Source organism: Lepidochelys olivacea, assembly GCF_965140295.1.
Source record: "Lepidochelys olivacea isolate rLepOli2 genome assembly, chromosome: 6".
Lineage (NCBI taxonomy): Eukaryota > Metazoa > Chordata > Testudines > Cheloniidae > Lepidochelys > Lepidochelys olivacea.
In genome coordinates this window covers 123,017,648-123,040,550 of record NC_140416.1, presented here as the reverse complement: position 1 = coordinate 123,040,550, position 22,903 = coordinate 123,017,648, and the positions used below count along the sequence as shown (strand labels likewise).

The following is a 22,903-nucleotide window of genomic DNA, read 5'->3' as shown; positions in this document are numbered from 1 at the left end:
GTGCACCCCCGACAGAAAGGGCAACGTGGACATGAATCACCACAGTAATTACTGTAAGTCAGTAATCGGCTGTAAGTCGATCCAACATAGGTCGACTTAAGTTTGTAGTGCAGCCCAGAGTAAAGAGGCTCATTTTAATCGTGTGAGGCTCTTTGTGGTAACTTCAAGCAGAAAAAAATACTCCACGAATTCCCACCCCCACCCCAACTCCCAAAACTCTAACATTTCAGCTTGGATTTTCAAAGAACCTAAAGGAATTAGGTGCCTCATGGGAGTTAGGTAGCTAATTGCCTTAAACTTTTTTTTGGAAAAATCTCAGCTCTAATTTCTGAAGCCAGCTCCTCTGGATCCAGAAGCATTACATGAGTACAGGACGTGAACGTATTAGCCTTTCACCTCTGGAGATCTAAGGTCATACACTGGCTAAGGTCAGGAGTGGTACAAGTTTTGTGACCACAGCATAGCCCTTAACACACATCTGTCCACGTAATCAGTCTCTCCAGGGAATCTGACAATTGGGGTTCAGGGGTGAGGACTCCAGCAGCGAGGTTAGTGTAGTTACAGGTTAAAATGCATTGAGGGCAAAAGTCATCCATCCATCCAAAGGTCAGAATGGTCCACTTAAGCCTTATTATTGAGAGCGTAAGTGAGGTAGGGTTATGCTTTGGGTTGCCCCTACATGAATTTCACCCTTGGAGAACTGTGCAGAGAAGCCTGTATGTCACTCGCCCAAACTACTGGGCTTTGGACCATATTGGTCTCTTGCTTTCAGACAGCATCACATTCTGCAGCATCTTGAATTTAGAAATAAAACCAAAAGTGAGCATTAGAAAAATACAGCTGGGGGGGGGGGGTTATTACAGCTAAGGATGAAGGGGGATTCTTGGGTGGTGATTTAAAATGATGCCCACCGCTGCTTCTCACAAGGACAGCACTTTTTGTTTCTAAAAACTAAGTCTTTAACATGGAGCACGAATAAGGAAGGGTTTGCTCTGGAAGTTCTGATCTCCACATGCATTTTGCAATATCAGGAAAAAGGAGAGGAGCGGGGGGAAGAAGAGTGAAAAATTGTCCCATTTTAGGTAATTTTCTTACAAATATTTCCACCCAGGGGACAAATGTGAGTTGGCTCTTTGGGCAAACGTGGCGATGTGCCGCTTTGTCAGTGAAACTGTGTGTCAGATAAATGCGGTCAGCTCGGAAGCCCTGTTAACACACATTCCGGAATGCTGCATGGGAACAGAAATTTTGGCTACATGGACAAATCGACCCAGCATACAGAGCAAAGCTCTGCTCTCTCGCCCCTTCCGCACTTATAAACAGAGCCATGGCACCTCTGCAAGCAGGTGGGTCTACCAGAAAGATCCTTTCAAGAGCTGCTGCTCGTGGCAGTGCAAACTGAGTGCCAGGTGCAGAATGCAAGTGCGAGCGGTCTGACTGAGCAATGTCTTATGCCCACTTAGTGCCCGTATAAATGACTGCAGGGGAAGGAGGAATCACGTCCTAAGCTGCACTGCCGAATGCTGGATATCTTCCCTCTTGACAGATTCCGTAACATTTCCGCCCTCTGTACAGCAATTCCAATGCTCCACCGTCTCCGTGCAAATGCTGTTGGCTTTGTTACATTTCACAGCCCATGCCAATCACAATGCTCCCTCAGGTTCAGCGGCAGCTGCGGTCCTGTCCCCTTTGGAATGACGGCTGCTCTGTAGTTTCAAGCACAACCCTGCTTACGTTTTGCGTTCCCTTTCCATGGCGGCGGAGTTCCTGTTTGACCCTGACAGCAGTGTCAGCCCAACCGCCATTCCTGTGTCGGCACAGCGATAGCAGAGGGCAGGCTTTGGGTCCTTTGTGTTGGGGTTAGGGTTAGGGTTAAGTGATGCTCTCTGTGGCTGGACAGCGGGTGTTGCTGTCCACTCATGCCCCCGGAACGGTGACCCACTTTCCGTCTTTCCCAAGGCAGCAGCGGCTGATCCCTCAATCGGTCACTGCTAAAAATGTAGGTCCTATTCCAGTCTGAATTTGTCTAGCTTCAACTTCCAGCCATTTGCTCATGTTCAAATTTTCTCTGCTAGACTGAAGAGCCCATTCTTAAATATTTGTTCCCCATGCAGGTACTTGCAGACTGTGATCAAGTCACCCCTTAACCTTCTCTTTCTTACGGTACGTAGATTGAGATTCTTGAGTCTATCACTAGAAGGGATGCTTTCTAATCCTTTACTCCTTCTCGTGTGGCTCTTCTCTGAACCCTCTCCAGTTTATCAACATCCTTCTTGAATTGTGGGCACCAGAACTGGACACACTATTCCAGCAGTGGTCGCATCAGTGCCAAATAAAGCGCCCAATGACAATTCCTCAGCCCAACGGAGCAGCCCATTGGAGCAGGGGCATTTACGTGCGTGGGCTAGGGGAGTGGCAGGGGCGTGGCTGGTGGGTCTGTGAACTGCATAGCCCCATTGCCCAATACGCAGCTCTTGGGCTGGCGGTAGCAGCCATGGCACAACTGAAGAGGTGCCCCATGCATGCCCCATCTCTGGCCTCCAGGGGAAGGATGCTACCAGACCGCCATGCTGTGTTTATTTATCCAGGCTTTATGCAAAGGGTGAGCATACCAACTTAACAATGCAAAAGCCCCATGACACGTGTATACACACGTGTTGCATAGGACTCTGTCGCACAATTAAGACAAAACCATATTATGTAACACTCCCAGATCATCTTCAAAGTACCAGTTCTGCTACCTTTATTACTTATTCCCTAGCATGTGAACTAAAAGGAACAGTCTAGTCGTTTAGTCTAAAAATGTGACCTACATTGAAACTGCTACTGATCCGCGGGGGATGGTCGCTGGATTTGAAAGACCAATTGCTTTGGAGAGTCCACCCCACAGCAGTAAGAAATTAAAACCAGCGTTCAATTGTCACTGGTACTGGGGGACCTGGAATATGGCATGAGCCCTTCTTGCCGGCTCTTTGAACCCAGTCGCATCGGGCAACCTTCCCTCTTCCCAGGAGCCTTTGCTGCAGCTGCATTCACAGACCAGCCCTGGCCAACATTTTCACATGTGGCTGCCCGCAGTAAGGCCCCTAAATAGAAGTGGCCGGTGGGAAGTTGCTGGGAGCTGTGGGGACGCAGCACGTCAGAAAGGGAGAGCGCTTTTAGATGGGTGCCTAAGTAGGAATGTAAGTGCCTGGCTTTAGGGAGCCAAGTCTGAAAATTCAGGCTGTGTTTAGAGTTTAAAAGAGTCCCATTTGTGGCTGGGTATTTTTCTCTGTGACGGAGCACCGGCACTGGGTTCAGGGCTCTAAAACACTGGCAGGAAAACAGTTTCTGCACCCCTCAGAATTTACTGCCCACCAGCCCTGTCCCACTCTTGCTGATGTAGCCGGGCCAAGCTAGACAGCTGGCTGGCTTTGATCAGACTCATCACGTTACCCCGTAAGGAATGCCCAGCTACACAGCAGAGCGGCTTTGTTTTTAAACTCTGACTTCTGTCAGCGCTGCAGGGCAAAGCAGAGGCCCTGACTTTGGAGGTGTGAATTCAACTGGTGGCCAAACAAGGACAAGAAAGAAAGGTGTCAGGGACAAGGCTGTTATGCCTTCATGAACAAGAGGGGAGGTGATCTGTGCACTTGTGAAATGGGGAGGTGGGGCGCTGGTCCACACGGCAGCTTCCTTGCTAAGATGTGGCTCATGCGATGAAAACGTTTGAGAAGCCCTAAGCTAGAGCATCCGGTTTCTTCATTGTGAGGGTGAACATGAGATTAACAACAATGCCCTTCAGGCTCCCTCAGCTCTTCGGATGGGAAAACCTGGTTAGGTCCATCCTGGCAAAGGTCTACAAAATGAGTCAAAGCCATTCAGATGGCCCAACGCCGTGCTATGTGCCAAACGTATGAGGAGAGAGAGAGAGGAGACGTGAAAACTCCGCAAGCAGGTTTCAGCCGAATAACTGAAACACACTCAGATAACAGCCCCGGAAAGCTCAGCGTGAGATGGTTGTGTCTTCTCAATACCTCAGGCTCTGGGTGACCCACTTCAGTGTGATTGCCCTGGGCCTGCGTGGCTGGCTTGCTGATGTACAGTTACACCAGCCAATGGATACCATGCCAACACCAACCCGTCAACTCACGCCCACCTGACAGTCTCTGTTTAGCCCAAGCCCCAGAGTCCCCTTGGCAGCCACAAGCCAGCTGAAGAGAGCAGGTACTGTTCCTCAGGGAACCGCAGAGTGACGAACTGAAGGGTAATGCTGCCTTCCCTTCTCCTTCATGTCCCACTTTCAGCTTCACTTCTTGCACCTCCTCTCCTGGGCAATCTGTCTGGGGGTTTCCTGTGGCACCCCTGGAGTACCCGACTGTCATGTCTGACCTGATCCCCCAACATAAAGGTGCGTGACATGCAGAGCAAACACAATCACTGTCCTCTTCCTGTTGCATTCCTGTATTGCCCCCTTTGCACCTGGCTAATTTAGGGGCTGATCTTACAAGATGCTGGGGGCCCTCACCTTAGGGTGACCATATTTCCTAAAGTAAAAACGGGATGGCTGGGGCTTGCCTGAGCTCAAGGAACCCCAGCTCCCCACCACCCGGAGCTAGCTCCCCCGTGACCCGGGCTCCATACCCCATGACATCCATGGCTGGGGCGGGCCCCCAAACTCCCTGTTGCCCGCGGCTGGGGATGACCTCCCCAAGCTCCGCGCTGCCTGCGGCTGGGGCTGAACGCCTGAGCCCCCACTGCCTGTGGCCAGCTCCGTGCCCCATGCAGCCTGCGGCTGGGGCTGACCCCCGCACTGAGCTCTGCACTGCCCAGGGCTGGGGCTCACTCTCCCCCAAGCTCTATGCCCCATGCCGCCTGTAGCTGGGGTTGAGCACCCGAGCCCTATGCCTCCCGCGGCTGGGGCTGCCCCCGAGACCCACTGCCTGGCACCTCATGTCGCCACACCCCCAACGTTCCTCTGCCCCGCCCCTTGGGGGGCACACCCAACCTTTTTGGTAAACTGGGCATTTGTTCATTTGCTCTTCCCAACTAATCAGGACAAAAGCGGGACAAATGCTCATTTTTGTAAAAAGAAGTCAGGACGGCCGGGACACCGCCTACAAACGGGACTGTCCCGGCCAGAAAGGGACATACGGTCACCCTACCTCCCTCATCTCCCACTGAAGTCAACAGAGCTGAGGGCTGTTGTCATAACTGCGGCCGAGCAGGGCCTACTTTAACGGTAAGCCTACCTGCTGAGCAGTGGGTGAAGGTTCGTGAATTGTCACAACGATCTGTGACAGAACACGGATTAAGAAAAAGATGCGAGGACGACTGAATCACTTCAGTCAGAAAGGCTCCGCTGATTTCACTCAAGGGCTGGGTTAAAATTACGACCGGTAACCAAGAGGCGCAGAGGCTCAGAAATCAGAAAGCTTTGAACTGACCTTCAGCTTATGCTCGTGCTCCTTGTTGACTCGGGACAGCAGCTGGGCTTTCCTCCTGTTGAGCGCGTCAATGAGGGCATCACACTGTGCCACCAGGCAAGCTTCGAACTCCACGCTGTTCTCCTGTGTTAACAAAGCACAGCTCACAGCCCTGGGGATTTCCCTGCACCTGCTGCAGCCCCTCCAGCAGGGAGGAGGGCTCGTCTGGAGTGGTCCCCCCCACATGTTAACTGCTCTGACTCTGGAAGCTCCCATTGGCCCCTTGCCCCTCTAGACATGTCCCTTCAGCCTCTCACTGGCCAGTCAACTGGGATCGGAAATAGCTCTCGGGAGGTGGGTTGGAGTGGAGTCCACATCTGGGTAAGGGTGGGAGGTTTTCCAGCAGCGGACTGGCTGGTCAGGGAGGGCGTGTGGGGTGGGGTGAGGTGAGGGAACTGGGAGTGGGGGGAGCCTGAAGGGGCTGTGCAAGGTTGTCTTGGGGAGGGATAACAGGAGGCTGGAATGCGTTTGGGAGCTTAGATTAGATGCTGTGAGCAAATATAGAAGGAACTGGAATAGCAGAAACCAGGAGTTCACTGAGGGTAAATATATGTGTCCCAGTGTTTTAAGGGTTAAACAACTTAGTTCTTCCTGCCTTCACCTAGTGAAAGAGTTACTTTGTGCGACATACTAACCCTTAACTGCAGGAACCCTGGGTAACAGCTCCGGACCCCTGTGATTGCTCTCTATCTAGCTGTGTTTATTCAGATCCCAATCCTGCAAGGCCCTACTCAGGGATGTAATTTTACTCACATAATCAGGCCCATTGAAGGCAATGGGACTAGTGGCATGAATGAGAAATACTTAGGGAGTAAGGGTGGCAGGAGCAAGGAGATAATGCGGGATTGTGAAGGCATGAATAGCCACCTGTGAACTTCTCTGAGCCCCCTAAGAGCTGGAGGGCAGGCTACATGGAAGGTAAGTTCCTTTAAGTAATTAACCATACACATCTATGCAGTGCTGTAAATGGCTTTATTGCCTTAGGGCTAATGTGTCTCATCCTCAAAAGATTTCAGTTTTCATCTGTACGTTATCAATGTTATGCTCATTTGGGCCTTTAATAATTCCTGAATTCTGAAGAATTCCCTGAGCTGTCGGAATTTATATTCGTTTGGGGGTGTTCGTTGGGATGGGGAAATCCTGATGTTTTGAGGCTATTACATTCATTTGGTCATTTCACGGGGTTGTGAGCCTTGATTCCGGGGGTTATCAAACCAAACAGTCACTGCACACAACACCGAGCAGTACCTCTGTACCCGGCGAAGGCACAATCTCGTTCCTACATCCAGCAGAGCTCTCTCAAAAGGCTGTGTAAAATGGGGCCAAGTTGTTAGCAATTGGCCCAGCCTATAACATGAAATCTTGTCAATAACACATTGGTTTTAAATCAATCACAAGTATCAGTGCTATGGTGACGGTTTTGAGTCATCAGGTCAGAGGTTCCAGTTTACCTTTTGCAGGGTCTGATTCTGCAGCCCTTACTCAGGTGAGACATCTCACTAAATTCAACGGGCTAGGTTACCATGATCATTATTTATTATGTATATTGCCATAGCACCCAGGAGCCCCAGTCCTGGACCAGGACTACATTGCGCTAGGTGCTGTACAAACACAGAACAAAAAGATGGCCCCTGCCCCAGAGCGTAGCCCTGTAATCTTCACTGGGAGTGCTCATGTGCTTAGAGTTGAGGACACGTTGTTTAAGTGCTTCGCTTAGCTGGGGCCTCCCTGAATCGAACATGGCTACTCGTGTGAGCAAGTGAAGCCAGTGGGACAATGCGTGTGGGGAAGTGCTCACCAGGAATGGCGAGGGCTGCACTATCTCACCCAGTGGGCCTACTTGCATGAGGAAGAACTACAGGCTGGCTAGACTTTGCCACTCACACTGAATATTACCTTACTCTGAGTAGCCCCACTGGGTGAGATGTGGCTGCTCACAGAGTGAGCTACACCTCTCAGTGTGATTACATGTGGCTGAATCAAGCCCTGAATAAGCAAGTGCTGGAGATCAGGATCATAATGGGGAGGACACGGCTAATTCAGTAACTGCCTACATGAAAAAGTTCCTGGACATCTAGGCTTTGGAACTACCAAGTGCTTCCATCCACACTGCTCCCCCGGAGATAGGTTCACATCAGCCACATACACACAGGGGCAGGAAATCCTGCTGGAAATGGCATCTGAACTAAACCCACCACATTGGGAGGAAGAAGCAAGGCACAGGGGAAGGCTGCACTTTGGCTGGGAGGGGGGCGGGGAAGTGGGTATTTGAATTTGGCAGCAGCAGAGACCGATTGAGGAATTTGGCTGCTGCCTTGGGAAAGAGAGAAAGTGGGTCACCGTTCCGGAGGCCTGAGTGGACAGCACCACGCGCTGTCCAGCAACAGAGAGCAGCACTTGACACAGTCAGATTTTAAGCCACTTCTGTCTGAAGGTTTGTTAAACATTAACCTTGAAAGCATGTTTTACTGTGGTGCCATGCTCATTCCACTCATGTGGAAGGCTTCGGTTAGGAATCCACATTTATGCCATCCCCAGATCTCCAGGGACAGGGCAGCTGGCATTTAGCCTCCACTGAAAAACCATATGCAGCTCTGTCTCCAGCTGGGGATCAGAAAGGGCCAGACTGTGGCCTGCGTCCTGCTCCTGATACCCTTCTCCCACTGAATCACACTCTGCTGTATGGAAGATCCTGTTGATTTCAGTGCAGTAAGGTACTGCTCAGTGAGGGCTCAGAATCTGGCCCCAAATGGCCTGATTTTACACACACATAACAGCGTGACTCCAATATTCCCAAAGAATAGCTAAAGAATTGAAGCAAAAGAAACTTCAAACAAATTCCCTTAAAAATCGGACCAACATGTTTAAGTTCCCACATGTTGTGGGCTGGGCTAGGAAGACGAGCCTTTTACATTGCTTCTCCTACAACTGGCTCACTGACAGCCCTGCTGATTGCAAGTTAGAAGCAGAACTGGTATCTGCTGCTAGAGATCCACATTCCTTTGTCAAAGCCAGGACAGGCTGAGAGTCAGTGTTGCTCTGTGGGCAAGGAGGTGGAAGACTGGCTATGATAACTGTCTAGTAACAGCTGCTCCTTGCAGATACACAAGGAGGCATTAGTGACAATCCCAGAGAGAAGGGGAGCGAGGGGAGCTAGCCCAGCAGTGCAGGAGTCTGGAGGAGAGATGCAAAGGGGTCCCTTGGTGTGGGGCCAGCAGTGTACGCGGTAGGGAGGTCACCAGGCAAAGACAAGACACAGAGGTGATGCATGAAGTCACAAATGGCGTATTAACCTGTTGGGGGTTTGTTTCTCTAGCGGGTTGGTATGGTACCTGGATTTGCTGAACCATGTTTCGTAGCTGCACCAGGAACTCTTTGGCTTCCTTGGCTCTGTCTGACAATCCATTCAGTGCCTGGGAGAGCTGGCTCTGCATGCAGAAAGAAATACAAAGCAGGTTAGCAATAAACAGGGCATACAGGAGCAGGCAGTCAAGGGATGGCATTAATTCACACCAAGGAACATGTATTCTGGCCTCAGACCTTAAGTGGAAGAGGCATTGTCTAGTGATTGCCCTGGAGTTCAGGGTCCAAACCCAGACCCCCTTCAACTGTGTGACCTTGGGCAAATCACTGGAGTTAACCCTGCACTTCAGTTTCCCCAAATGTAAACAGTGAGAGGAAGGATGGTCCAGTGGTTAGGATACTACCATGGGACTTGGGAGCCTTGGATTCAGCTCCCCTCGAGACTTTCCTGTGTGACCTTGGCCCAGTCACTTAGGGCTTGTCTACACAAATATTTAGTTTGCAGCAAACTAGGATGTGAATCTAACCCGCACTAGCCTTTCACTGCAGGGCAGCTCAAAGATGAATGGGTGGGTTTGACGAGCCTTTAGTTGAATAATAAATAGACACAAAGGCTGAAAGTTTCAAACTCAAGATCCTAAAGCTAGGCAACTAAATCCACATGCAGGCACCTATGCAAGTGGCCTGAGTTTTAGGAGATGAGCACTATTAGTCCCATTGTGCTCGGCACCTTTATCTAAATAGTTATGGTAGTTTATCAGCCTGGTACACAAAATGGAACAAATTAGTGGCACTCCTGGCTCAAAAGGTGACTTTTTGGATGTCAAAGTGAATCTCTTTTAAACTACCTTACAGTGGTTTCTATGTCCCCATGGCAGATAATGACACCTAACTGCATTGTTATTTTGATTTTCCTAGATTTATAGAGCCCCCTTTGCCGCAGTACCCGAGCACCCTCAATTGGAGCTATTAAAATAACTTTCGACTGAACGGGTTTCCATAAGAAAATGTTATTTTCCCAAAATTGAAATGTTTTTGCAGGAATGTGGCGATTTTGATGAAATTTTTGATGAAAACATTTAGAAATTATTTGAAATTGAAATGGACTTTTATTTCATGTTGACTACTAAATATAGTATAGTATAGTAACAATTCACTTCACTTCACTTCTTGACTCCTTTTCCTATTTACACAGGGTTGGAGGTGCCAACGATTCTTCGTCACTCCTTACGGTCCATGGCATGAGTCTGTAGGTCTTGAAGTTCCAGTCCTTTTCTCTTCAAATTTGTCTAGCCAGAGTCTTCCCATCACATCCTCAGTCTTCCACGTCCTTTCTTGCTGTCCTCTTCTTCCCACGCTTTCTTTCTGCTCCCATTTTTATCACGCGTCCCGCCCACCTCATATGTGCACTCTCCAGCCTATCTACCATTAAGAGTCCCAAGTTCATCTTCCCCCTAATTTCTTCTACACACACTGTGACTATCCCTCCACTTGCCGGCCATTAATTAATTAAATTAAATTATATTTCTTAATGCTTCAACATTATCTAAACTAAACCTTTCAATAAGGTTGTTTCAATGTTTCTGAATAAGTTATTTTTGGAACTTCGGTCCTGTGAGAAATTTTGAAATTGGAACTTTTCATCCTGAGTTGGGGGAAAACATATTTCAAAAGGTTGGAATTTCCCACGAGCTGGAAATTCCATTCTGCAACCAGCTCCACCCAGAATCTTTATATATTTATCCTCATAACTCCCCTGACAGGCAGGGTAGTGCTATTACATCCATTTGACAGAGGGACACCGAAGCACAGAGAGGCTAAGTGACTTGCCCATGGTCATACAGAAAATCTGTGGCGCAGCAAGGAATTGAACACAGCTCTCTTGGGTCCCAGGTTAGCAACCTGTCCCTTTCAACACTAACAGTGCAGCAACCTCCCACCTGGTGTACTCCAGCAGGACCTGATAGAGCTGAGTAGCAAAACACAATACTGTTGCTACTACTAAATATCCGGCAGTTTTCATTTTCATAGGGCTTTCCAAACATTAACTAAGGGATCCTCCCAACTCCCCCGTGATTTTGATAAGTGTTATCTCCAGATCTAGGCAACTAATCAACAGCCAACAACTTACTCAAAGGATTTAGCCTCTTTTGTCGGTTGCAAATTGTCAATAAACACACTGCAATTTTTTGTTTGAAAACACACACTGGTTGAACAATTCCTGCAAACAGTGCTTGAGAGCAGGTTCTTGCAAGTTGCACGTTATTTAAACTAGAAGGATTCTGACTGGACGCAGAGATGATATGCTATGTTTCTGTTCACGGATTGGATGGGCACAGCTCGTTGAATCAGGTCTCCAGTGCGAATGCTCATTAATACAAATGCAACATTCGCTTTCTGGAATACACCATCACGTTGGCTACAATGCTGCTGTTTCTATGAACATCCCTGCAGGCGAAGGTATTTGCTAGAATATTTGTGGAAAATGATTTCATTGGCTGTGTTTGTGTCCCTCTGGCAAATTCATTTCGACATCTCAACCATTGTCTTATCAACCCATTTCTGATCACTTCCATCCGACCCCCAGGATAATGAGGCAGAGCAGCCTGGAGGGGGATCAGTGTCTGAGCTGGAATTAGAAGTCAGTCCCAGGTTCAGACAGCTACACCAGGACTCATGCTCAATGCACACAACCCCATCCACGGCACCATTCTCCTAAGTGCACTTTGGGTGCCCCTCTGGAGACACCACATTGACTCTGGTAGCTGCGGGGTGCTCCTCACCCCTGAAAATCAGGCCGTACGTGTCTCAAGACACGCACTCAAAATCAGCAGCCCCTTTCAGGCCTGGGATAGGTAGTTGAGCCCCAGATTTCAGCATTCCTTCCCCCCCCCCGCCCATAGTTCTGGGGGTCCCGTTTTAGGGCTTTTGCTGTGGGCTTGTCTCCAAAAGTTTTGCAGAATGTAATTAGCAGAAAAACGATTTCAGGGGTAAAACATATTTCTCCTTCACGTTATGGAAGTGCCTAGAAGCCCCAGCATGCAGGGTGCTGTACTAGGGTGGGCAACTTTCTCATTTGTGAAAATTGGACACTGAGTGCCAGAACATCCTCCGTCTCCTGCTCCACCTCTTTCCCTTCAGGCCCCGCCCCCCCCCGTCGCTCGCTGCTTTCTCCCCTGCCCTCCCCCTGCCAGCTGAGGGTGGTGGAGGGGTGACTGGAGCAGGATGTTGGAGAGAGGCTGGGCTCTGGGAGTGGGGGGTGAGGAGGGCAGGGCGGGGGAGGGAGAGCCACGCTCTGGGGGTGAGAGTGGGTGACACAGGCAAGGTGGGGGAGCTGTGTTCCAGGGGTGGGTGGGGGAGTGGGGCAGGATGGGGGAGGGGCAGCCCTGCTCGGGGCAGGATGGGGGAGCCGCTGGCACCTCTCTCTGCCAGAGCCTTCCTGAGTGCTCCACCAGGCTCCAGCAGCAGCTGCTGCTCTTCCCGCCCTCCAGTGGTGGAGGCTGGTTACTGCAGGTAATGAGACTTCTCGTGTCCAGTCAGCAGTGCTGACCGGACATTGCCAGATTCCCTTTTTGACCAGATTTTCAGGCAACCCAATGCTGTCCATGCATACGTGTACAGTCCCAATCTCCAGCTCCAAGAGTTTACAGTCTGAACAGACAAGGGGAGACATGGTGGATGGACTTGCCCAGGGTCTCCCTGCAAGCCAGCGGCAGAACTGGGAACAGAGTCTAGGTCTCTAGAATCCAAGTTCCAAGCTGCAGTTATTGTCCCACCTTATTAACATGAAAGCGCCCCCCCCCACCCCACACACTCTAGAAGTCCCAACCGTCTGACAAGTGGAGCTGTTTTAAAGGGGTCGGTGGTGACAATGACTGCACAGCAGGTGTGCAATGCGACTGCTCCTTCCTTCCTTTTAGCCCTCATTATTGTCAGTGTGGCTGGAGGTCTGCGGCTTGATTACTGGCAAGGCTGGCTCTCAGCAAAATGGAGTTCCAGCTGCAAAACTGCTCACTCCCGTGACTACATCCTTGCAGTCAATCGCTGCTATATTATGCAAACAGGGAGCTGACATGATGATGCACAGCAATGCTGAGTGTTGCTCAATGGCAGCAAATGAGGAAGGGATACCAGGGAATTATAGGCAACTGGACAGCAGCAGAGCAGAGGGAGCCGTAGGTATAGGAAATCCATCGGCCGGAGCTTTTTTTCCTCTCTCAGGCCCCAAGAGCTGTCTCAGTTTATCTAATTCAGTGATTCCAAAGAGATCTGCAGAGCCAGGGCTGGAGGTGGGAAACAGGGCAGGGTGCCATCTTATTTGTGGAGATTCAGCTGGAAGGCAGGAAAAACCCTGGGAACCACATTTTGTCACACACACACAAAAAGAGCTGTACAAATCGGTCCCAGTAGTTCCGTTTCCATTTGCTCCTAACTAGCAGCTTCTCCCCTGCACAGAAAGGCAGCCCAGTGATTATTGCTTGTTGCTTTAGTTTTGCAACACACTTAATTCTTGCCTTTGAACGGTGATGGAGATTTTCTGCATCCGGGCACCACGTCACTCCCCCCCCCCCCGGTAAAACCATGAGCAGACTGCTGGAGCCAGGGAGATGGAATGCCTTTCTCTCCACCATAGTGGATTAGCCTGTGCTCTCCACATATGTTATGTATAAGAGGGCAGAGGTATAATTCAAACAGCTGTCTCTTTAATTTCTGGACAGGAATGAGTGTAGTTTCTTTGCTGTTTACTTTGCAATTCACTTCAAGTAATTTGCTGGCCGTTTTTAGGTTTGTGTTCTTTTTTTTGGGGCAGTCCCTCGAGATGCAAAGTCAAATGCTGCAGCTACTGAGTCAGTGACATGCACCGAGCTCAATTTGTCCTCTGCATGCCGCGTGTTCTGTGCGCTGCCAGTTTCAGCCTCCTGTGCTTTTTGCACAATGCTCTTGCAGGCTTCTCTCCATTGGTCCTGATTTCAAGACACTATTTTTCCACTTTGGTGGTACTCTAAATCTCTGCTCAACACGGGCATGCAAGGAAACAGGATGAAGAGCTACTGACTGACAGCGCAGGAAGGGACAGGAGATCATAGCGTGCAGTGCCTGGCAACATTGTGCGAGGCTAAAATTAAAAAAAAAAAATTTGTATCAAAGAGATTAGACTGTAAACAAGTGGCAACAGTTTAATGGTCCAGAAAATCACCTTAGTGCTGCTTTCACAGGAAGCTTTAATACAACCTCCATGATTTCTGCATTTCCTGTGTAATTTATTGTGGCAGAGTCATTAGGACAGGGAGCTAATTGGTAAAGGTGTCTCTAATAAGAACAGCCTCGCTCAGTCAGCCCCGCACCCCTCCCCCAACTGCATCACCGTGGGATAAAGGGATGCTGCTGAGACCCATTTCCCAGAGAGCAGCAGGGCCTGATTTGGATCTCCCTTACCCTGGTGTAAATCAGGAGAGCGCAGCAGAGAAACACTGGTGTAAAAGAGGCGTGGGATCAGAACCTGGCCCTACAGAGTTGACCCCAGCTAGATCAGCGTAACTGGGCACGGTGGTGGGCCAAATTCTTTGCTGGTGCGAACTTGTGCGGCTCCAGTGAAGGCACTGATGCTGCACGTATTTACACCTGGAGAGAATCTGACCCATTCGTTTTTAGTATCTGGGTCTGAGAATTCCATCATCCAATTACTGTGGATAAAAGCAGCCTAGGAAATAAACCGACGGTTCCATTTGCTTCGCTGTTCACCTGTAATGGTCCAGATCCTTTGCCACTGCAGTGACTTTCACCCAGCCACAAAGCCTTGTCTTCAGCACCGTCGTCTTGCTTCCACACTTAGTCCTCACATCAGCGCCGAAATGAAACACGCAGCGGCTTCAGGGTGGCAATACAAGACTTGGCTTTCGCCTCCCGTCAGCCCGTGAACGTTATCTCAGTGCCAGGTGGCCCCCTTCCCTGCAGGATTCTGCTCTGCCAGCCCCCATTACTCCCTTAGCTTTCAGAGGTGGGCGAGAGTCATTTCCATAATCAAAGCCAAGCCACTTTAATGAAGCGATCTGCACTGCAGAGGCCAGGGGGCTCTGCATCGCCTGGCAATAGCCTGTCTTCGGTCACTTATTCTTCCCACTGTAGCCCAATGCCAATGCTTGTGTTTGTCTTTACACAGCTAGCCCTACCTGACTGTCAGGAGCAGATGCTAAAGAACCTGCTGACCCACTACTGGGCACCTTTCCCCTACCCAGGCTGCGGTGGCGGGCAAGGACCCAGCCAGTGGAGGGTGCTTTGTCACCCATTTCAATGCCCTGTCAGTAGAGGGCTCCATAATCCTCAGCGGGTGTGTGCAGGGTGGGAGAGGTTGCAGAGGCAGGAGCCTGGCAGCTTGCTGTAGAGAGAAGCGTGGATCGCAGGCAGCCTGAGAGGTGGGACTGGACGCAGGGCTTGGCAGCACAGGATACAAAGCAGCAGTCCACAAGCAGGAGGCGTGGGGACAACCCTACACAGGACGGCAAAAAAGTGGCGGGCCCGGACCCTGCACTGAGACTCTGTTACCTTTATAGCTCCCTACTGCACTCCCCCAGGGGCTGCTGGGCTGGGGTTTTGATGAAGTCTTGGAGCCTACAGAATTGTGAGAGCCTGGGCAAAGCCTCATCTGTGATCCCTGTCGATGTGTGAGTGCCAGGGCCCGCAGAGCCCAGTGCCCGGACAACTTGCAGCACTGGCCTCCAAAACCGCTGCGCATGGGCACTCTGCCAGACTCTACAGGGTCCTGGTGGATACCAGCGCTCTGCAGCGGGGTGGCCTACAATACACTCCCAGCTGTGGCCATGCAATCTGAGCACACGCCTCCAGCCCAGCAGGCTTGAAGGATCAGCTGAGTGAGGATGACAGAGTACAAAGGTGATACTGAAAACCCCTTTCCAGCAGGGCTGGAGACACGTTCAGCACGAAGACCTCCAGCAGATATCTGTACAACCCACAACAATTAGCTACCAACTGTCTGCTTGCTATCCCGGTATACCCAGCTGTGAATGCCCTTTGCACTGCACCCACGAAGACAATGTCTGACTAGGCCACCTGCTATTGCAAAGAAACGTAGCGAGACCATCTAAAAGCTCCAAGTCATCATGTTTGGTCCATTAAGCAACGTTAATTCATGCTAAAGGACAATGCAGCACCTGTGGAAATGCATGCGGGGGATTTGCATGAATGCAAAACATACTCATTAAGGTTAGTGCAACAACATGGAATACAATCTGCATTCACAATGACAGGGCACAGAGAAACAATGGCTTACTGGTTTTTTAATGTGCAGCAGTAGCTGTTAATTGGTCTGTCGGGTCTGTAAAGCCTAGCCTGCTAGTACATTTCCTAAGAGCCTCTGCCCTTGGAAGAGACCCTAACTCTAAGACAGGCTTTTGCGTCTGAGGATTTAACCAGTCAGGTGCATTAAACAGACACAGATTTTACATGAGAAAATAAATCAGCAAGCCACACTTGTGTGGACGTATTTAGTGCAGGCGAAAGACACCACCAGCGCTGCAGCATCCACAGAACGCGGCCAGTATGGGTATGAACTGGGGGAGGGTGTTGTGATGGGGTTTGTACCCCAGACCGGCACAGAATGAGTTTTCTGGTGCCAGACAGCAATTAGCGCTCCTGCTTGCACCTGAAGGGTGGGCCAAGCCCAGTTTAGGAGTAGGCCCAGCAGCGAGGAGCAGGGCGACTAACAAAGGTAGGACTTCAGGGCAGTAGAAGAGAGGCAGGAGGCCCTGGGAGAGGGTCAGCCTTGAGGTCCTTGCCTGAGAAGGGAGCTCTGGGAAGCTATAGGAGAGGAGCAAGCTCTTGTAGTGAGCCTGGCCAAAACCAAGGTGGGACGTTTCTCTGAAAGCTCTGGTCTAGGAGTTATCTGGGGGAAGGTCTCTGGTCTGCGCGATACAGGTCAGGCCAGATGATCACAATAGTCCTGTGTGGCCTATGACAAGGGCCAGACCCCAGTGAGGTAGCCCCGGAGTTGGGGTTCTGGAGGAAGGAGGCAGGAGACACAAAGATCCTTAGGGGAGGCAAACAGCAGCTGGGTGTCTAGGGAGAAAGTCCTGGGAGGTGTTCAGTACAAGAGCCAAGCAGAACTCAGCTGAGCCTGGGAAGGGGTGAAGGATCTGCTGAGAAGTGAGCCCAGGCGGGATTGAGGAAAAGGGCCTAGAGACAGGGCAAGAGAGGAAGCAAGGAGTCTGACGGAACAGGCCTTAGCTGCTCATTACAGGGTCCCGGGACTGGAACCCAGGGTACGGAATGGCCTGGGTTCCCCGATCAGCCCCCGAGAACCACGGTGGGAAAGGACCCCAATACAAAGAATCATCGACCCTAGAGTCGGGCCGAAGTCCGGATGTGAGGCTGTTGGAATGTTTGCTGGGACTTTTGCTTGCCCCGGAAGGTAGGACTCTTAGTGACTTGGCCGCAGCGAAGAGTCATGAGAAGAAGCAGACCACTAGAGGGCACCAGTGGCTGCCGGCCAAGGGTGCCAGAGGAAGACAGCCTGCAATGCCACGCCCAGCCGCAAGCGGATGCGCCAACTGGTGAGTCACAGGTCTGTGCGTGTGTGGGGGGAGGATCCCAGAGGAAACAGAACAAGTGACAAAGATTTAGAAGGACCGAGTGAGGGTGGGTAGGGAGGCGTGAATTGGAGGGAGGCCGGATGACTGAGGTGGGGAGGCATGAACGAGGCAGACGCCAAAGACGTGGGAGCACTGCTTCGCTCTCAGGCTGGTAGAAAAGACGTTTTGACAGTCACTAGATTCACGAGGCAGAGTTAAGGTGAAGTTCGGTCTAACGTCCTGTGTGATGAGCTTGGTTTCCAGCTGATTTCGCTCCACGGCCCAGCTCCTCAGTTGGCGTCGATCGGCATAGTTCCACGGGCGCCTGCGGGACTGCTCAGGCACTTGAGTACAGGCTTAACTTTAAGTGCTTTGCAGTGCGCTCAGCCCCTCAGAGGCTCCGACATGGGACATAATTGGTGCATGGTCACTTGTACGGACTGTTTGCACGGGGTGAGCTCGGAGCGTTCTCCGCCGTGGGCACTGGTCCTTTCGAAGCAGTGGGATTTCAGTTAGGCTCTGTAACTATGGGCCACTCCTGCCCAGGAACAGGCCGTGAACAGCAGCAGAGGTTGCAATCCAGAGCTAAGGCGAGCAGGTGAATGAGCACAATTAAAATGCAGGAACGCTCTGCTCGTTTTGGTCTTCAAACCAAAGGCGGTGGCTCCTTTTTGCAAGCCAGCCCCTGCTTGTCCTGACACGCTCCCCTCAATGTGCTAGAAGAGGCGTGCATAGCACGCATTAGCGTTAATGGGAGTTATGCGTTTAAATCCCCATTCCCACAGTACCGAAATAGGAACACAGCCCCGTTCAGTGCCCTTTGTAATAGCTCTGTATCCCTCCTTTTCAGGGAGGCCTTACCAGGGGATTTTTATCATTCTCGGATTTTCTGCCATCCCAGAGCTGGAATGAATGCACTCCAGTACCAAGACAGCGAAAGCTTGTGTTATACAGATTGACTGACATGCTGTGACTCCGGGAGAGCGGCAGGGCAGGGCTGTGGGTTTCCAGGCAGGACAATGTGTGTTTTCTCCTTTTTCAGCAGAAATCCAGGTTCCCCTCCCTCTTCTTCAGTTTCACACTGGGGGAGCCCAGTGGACATGGATGGAGTTACTCCAGATTTAGGCTGGAATAAGGTCTATTATTTTTAAATCCATTCAGTCTCACTAGACTTTGAATGATAAAACATGACTGAGGGTCTCATTTCTATCTCCTTCCTTAGACGTTTTTAAGGTCAGGCTTGACAAAGCCCTGGCTGGGATGATTTAATTGGGTATGGGTCCTGCTTTTGAGCAGGGGGTTGGACTAGATGACCTCCTGAGGTCCCTTCCAACCCTGATATTCTTTGATTCTATGAGGAGTTGTGGTAGCCTGATCGGTAATGTTTCCAGCCGGAGCCAGGGGAAGGGCTGAGAACTGATAAGAGCTGGCACTGCAGTGACAGGAGCAAGATGGAGCTATTTGGGGTACTTACTGCGCCAGAAATTCCTTCTTAGGTTCCTGAGCCGGACAACACAAACAGACCTGGCAGTGATCTCAGCTGCTGCTCAAGCTACCCTATCAGCTAGCTACGGGTAAGTGACCAGGAGAGTGGAGAGGACAGTAAGAGGATTCCTTTCTTGGAAAACTCAGAGAACGCAGTATGCGCAAGAGCCTGTTGTATAATAACATGAGCCCAGGTCATCACGAACTACTGTGTGAATCTGCATGGAGCCATAGCCCCATGTGGCAGAGAGCCTGGAATACGTCTTGTTCATTTGGACTTTCCTTTGTTGTTGTAACAGAAATTACCTGGGCAACATGCCAGATATTATAAAAGAAAAATAACTGCTTCTCTGGTCTATAGCAGCCTTTCTTGAGGCCTTGTTCACACACCTGAATTGTGCTGGTTTAACAAATCAGTTTTTAAACCGACCTAAATAAACGGGCACAATCGTCCTCTGTGTGGACACTCTTAAATTGGTTTCCAACTAGTTTATATCGGTTCATCTTAATTCAGATTAAAGAACAGTTTCAGTTAAATGGGTGCAACTTTCACATGCCCTGGAAGTTACTTGTGTCCCAGTCCTTACTGGGGTACGGCTGCCACTTCCCGGGCACCAGGCCTCTATGGCAACGGCTGCAGCACCCTGTCAGAGAATGTGGAATGAGCAAAAGTTTGGGAAAGACACCTGGCATGGTGCTCAGTAGAAAAAGCAAGCTGGTAAGAATCATCTGGACCCACAGACAAAAAGACAGGAGGCCCCTAGTCTCACAGCACAAGAACAACGGGACATGCCTTGGAAATGAAAGGTGGCAAATTCAAAACAGATAAAAGGAAATGCGTTTTCACTCAACGCACCCTGAGACTGAGGAACTCACTGCCACAGGTTAATTGTTGAGGTCAAGAATGTAGCAAGATTCAAAAAAGGGATCAGGCATTTATGTGACTATCCAGAGTTACAACACCTAATGTTAACATACATTTTGGAAGAGGTATTAAACCTCATGCACCAGGATTTGCCAATCTCTAACTACTAGGGATTATGGGAGATCCAAAATGGAGGGTCTGGTACTGGCTATTGTTGGAAATAGGACCCTGGACTAGAAGGATCTCGGGCATGATAGTCTGGTTTCCTAACAAGCAGGTCTGATGAGAATTACCTCGCTTTAGGCTTTATTGGCTTTCAGTAGCACATCGGGAGATTAAAATCTCAATGTATTGGCGACTGCAGACGTGAAAAAGGTCCGACTGGGTGAAAAGCCCACTTAATGAGCCAGCAGGAAGATGTGCCAAGTAAACTGTTGACAATGCTCACTGAACCGTCAAGAGAATGCACAGTGAAATCGGGCAGTGTGCCCCTTTTGACTAAGGGCATCCAAAGTATCTCTTGACACATGTGATGAGACATATTTGGATCAACATATTGTTGTAATGTTCTCTTCTTAGCAATGTAGATGCCACAGTAACCCTTTAAATCTGGACAGTTAATCAGAGCATTACACCAAAAGCACAGACTAATATTCTGCAAGCAAGCTCATCCTCTGTGTTAGTGACGGTAATACTGGCCTTTTGATTGTGAGTTTAGCCAATGACATTTTTAAATTAAATGTATCGATCACTATTGTAATGAAGGCAACAATAGAAAAACTGTATTGTAATGCATATTGCAATGTTTTCACTCTCCCTGATGGATAGTTTTGAACCTGGTGGTTCCCAGGAGAATTTTAACTTCCACTCCCCCCTCATTACTCAATATCTCTAAGAAGCTATTGAGAGAACTGGCAAGACAACACAAGCCGACGTGCTAGGAGTACACAAAACACCCCTCCTGCACCATCCCCCAGCTCCTTCAATATCAGCACCTAGATGAAGAGCAGGAGGGATGCTGTCTCCTCTCTAACATCCCTCACTTCTGCAGGCATCTGTCCTCAACTTGTTAAACTGGGGTCCTTTTAGACCCCTGTGCTTCTGGATGACCCAATAAACAGCAGCCAAAATCATCCACTCATGACTGTGATTGTAGAGAAGATTGTGCCCCATCCTAGTGGATTCAGGTCTGGCTAAGCATCCAGGGTCACTAGGGCTGAGTCCTGCAAACTCTGTTACCTAGGAACGGAGCCGTACACCCTGAAAAAGCACCAGCAGGTACAAAATGCAGCAGCTCATCTGTTTGTCAACACTAAACAGATCACGCAGGTGCTCTGCACTGGCTCTCCATTGAATAAGCAATCCAAGGTCTCTATTCTGATATTCAAAGCATTGGGACTGGCTCCAGCTACCCTTTCCTCTGCAACCATGACAACCCAGGGCAGCTGCCTTCCACTAGAACAATGATGGGCGAGACTTCTGAGTGCAGGAGCCACCACAGACATACAAGCTAGATCCTGGAGCTCATTGTCAGGGCTCCCCTGCCCTCCCTTCTCTTGTCATGCAGACAAGCGGAAGGCCAGAGTCCAAAGTGCAGGCAATGCAATGTTTATTGGGGTTAACAAGCAAGCATAACCACCGCTCTGTACACCAGCAGAGCTTCCTTCCCCGTTCCTCCTTCTCAACAGGCTTAATTATACCGGTAGTGCTCGCCCCTGGTACCACCCCCTACAATTGTAGGTCATATTCAGTTTTGGAGGGTCTTGAGTCCGGGGGCTTTGGTCCCACCTCATGGGAGGGGTAGGGAGTGAGGTTGTGCACCAGCCAAGGCCACCTCTCCTTTGGCTTTTAGTGTTTCTTATACCTCCCCCCCGGCCATCCTCTTTGCCCCTCCCAACTGGATGCTTGAGGTCGTCTTGAGATAGGAGTCGAGGCAGTCATATATTAAACTCCCACCAAAATCAGCAATCCTTTAGCTCTATTTCTTGTCTTTTCTCATTATGCTAACAAACCCCACCTGGCTGGGCAGAAGCAACCCCCAGTGTCTTTGTTCCTTGTTCACACATGTTAGCAAGGATATAAGAATACAAAAAATCAAAGGGGCAAACAAACCCAACTTTCTATCTCAGGCAAATATACAGGCCTAAATACTATCGTGCCATCCCTAACACTCATGAGCTGGGACCGCTCCATATGGAGAACTAAAGGGCGAGCTCATTTCTTCAGCGTAGCTTCATCAATAAGTTCTGCACGTGGGCCTCCCCTGACTGCCCCCCTGTAACTACCCAGGCTGTTTTCCCTACAGGGTGGGAAGGAGAAAGGGAAAAGAGAGCGGTAAATTATTAATATTTCTAAATACTTGACAGGCATTCAGGTATTACAGTGATGCGGCCCACAAAAGTATCTCCCTTGGTAGGTAGACAGAGTGGTTACATTGGGGCGTGTGACATAAATGAGTTCATACAAAAAGAGGAGCAAAAAAGTAATCTTTGACCAGCTCTGCTAGTAACCTTGAATGTCTGAAGAACTATAATGGAGGTTGGGGCTGATGTCATGAGCGGCTTTCTTTTTAACGCAGGAGAGCTACGTCCTTCCGCTCTTGCTGCAAGGTTACTGTGTGTGACGCCTGGCTAATTAGAATTGGGTGTTTCATTAAAAAATAAGCAGAAGTTGATGAAGCTAAACGGCTGTTAATTGGCTTTCTGTTCTGAGAGGGAGGGTTTGAGTTTAGGACTAAAAGCGTCCCAGCCAGCTCCACCTTACTGCACCCTTTCAGTAACTTGACTTGCTTAGGCTGACAGGGGATTTGCACTCAGGACCTTCAAGTGCTAAAGACACGAGCCTCTGCCACTTGAGCTAAAACCAAAGGCTCTGTAACTGTGAGTGTGTCCAGCCATGAGAGTGGGACAGAGACCCACATTCTCTTAGTGAGGGTTAGAGTCATTTCTTGTACGAGACAGCCATCGTACAGTCCCTTATAGCTCAGCCAACCTTTTGGTGCAATTGAAACTAATCTTCAGGCAATTGCATTCTCAGGTGAAAACTATTTGAAAAATCAGAGGTTTCCCAGGGTCCTTACCGGGGACAGGTAAAAACTTAGCAGTTTCCACTGAGTTTTTATCCTGCGATTTTTGGATTAATTCAAACCTGAAATGCAGGTTGTGTCTGCGCACCTAGAGTAATGGAACAGCAACAAAAAA

General features: G+C 49.8%; 1 protein-coding gene across 11 annotated transcripts in view; it reads right to left on the bottom strand.

Annotated features, from left to right (window-relative positions):
* The window catches only part of TRIM9 (tripartite motif containing 9), a 128,521-nt gene that overhangs the window by 51,610 nt on the left and 54,008 nt on the right, over window positions 1-22,903 (bottom strand). For 6 of the 11 annotated variants that reach the window (XM_084631289.1, XM_084631292.1, XM_084631295.1 and 3 more), the window contains exons 2-3: window positions 8,798-8,893; window positions 5,427-5,549 (exon numbers count right to left, since the gene is read on the bottom strand). In XM_084631289.1, coding sequence (XP_084487415.1) covers window positions 5,427-5,549; window positions 8,798-8,893 — 219 coding nt within the window. Of the gene's footprint in view, window positions 1-5,426; window positions 5,550-8,758; window positions 8,894-22,903 lie in introns of all 11 variants that reach the window. The other 5 variants (XM_084631285.1, XM_084631291.1, XM_084631293.1 and 2 more) reach the window with 1 other exon arrangement.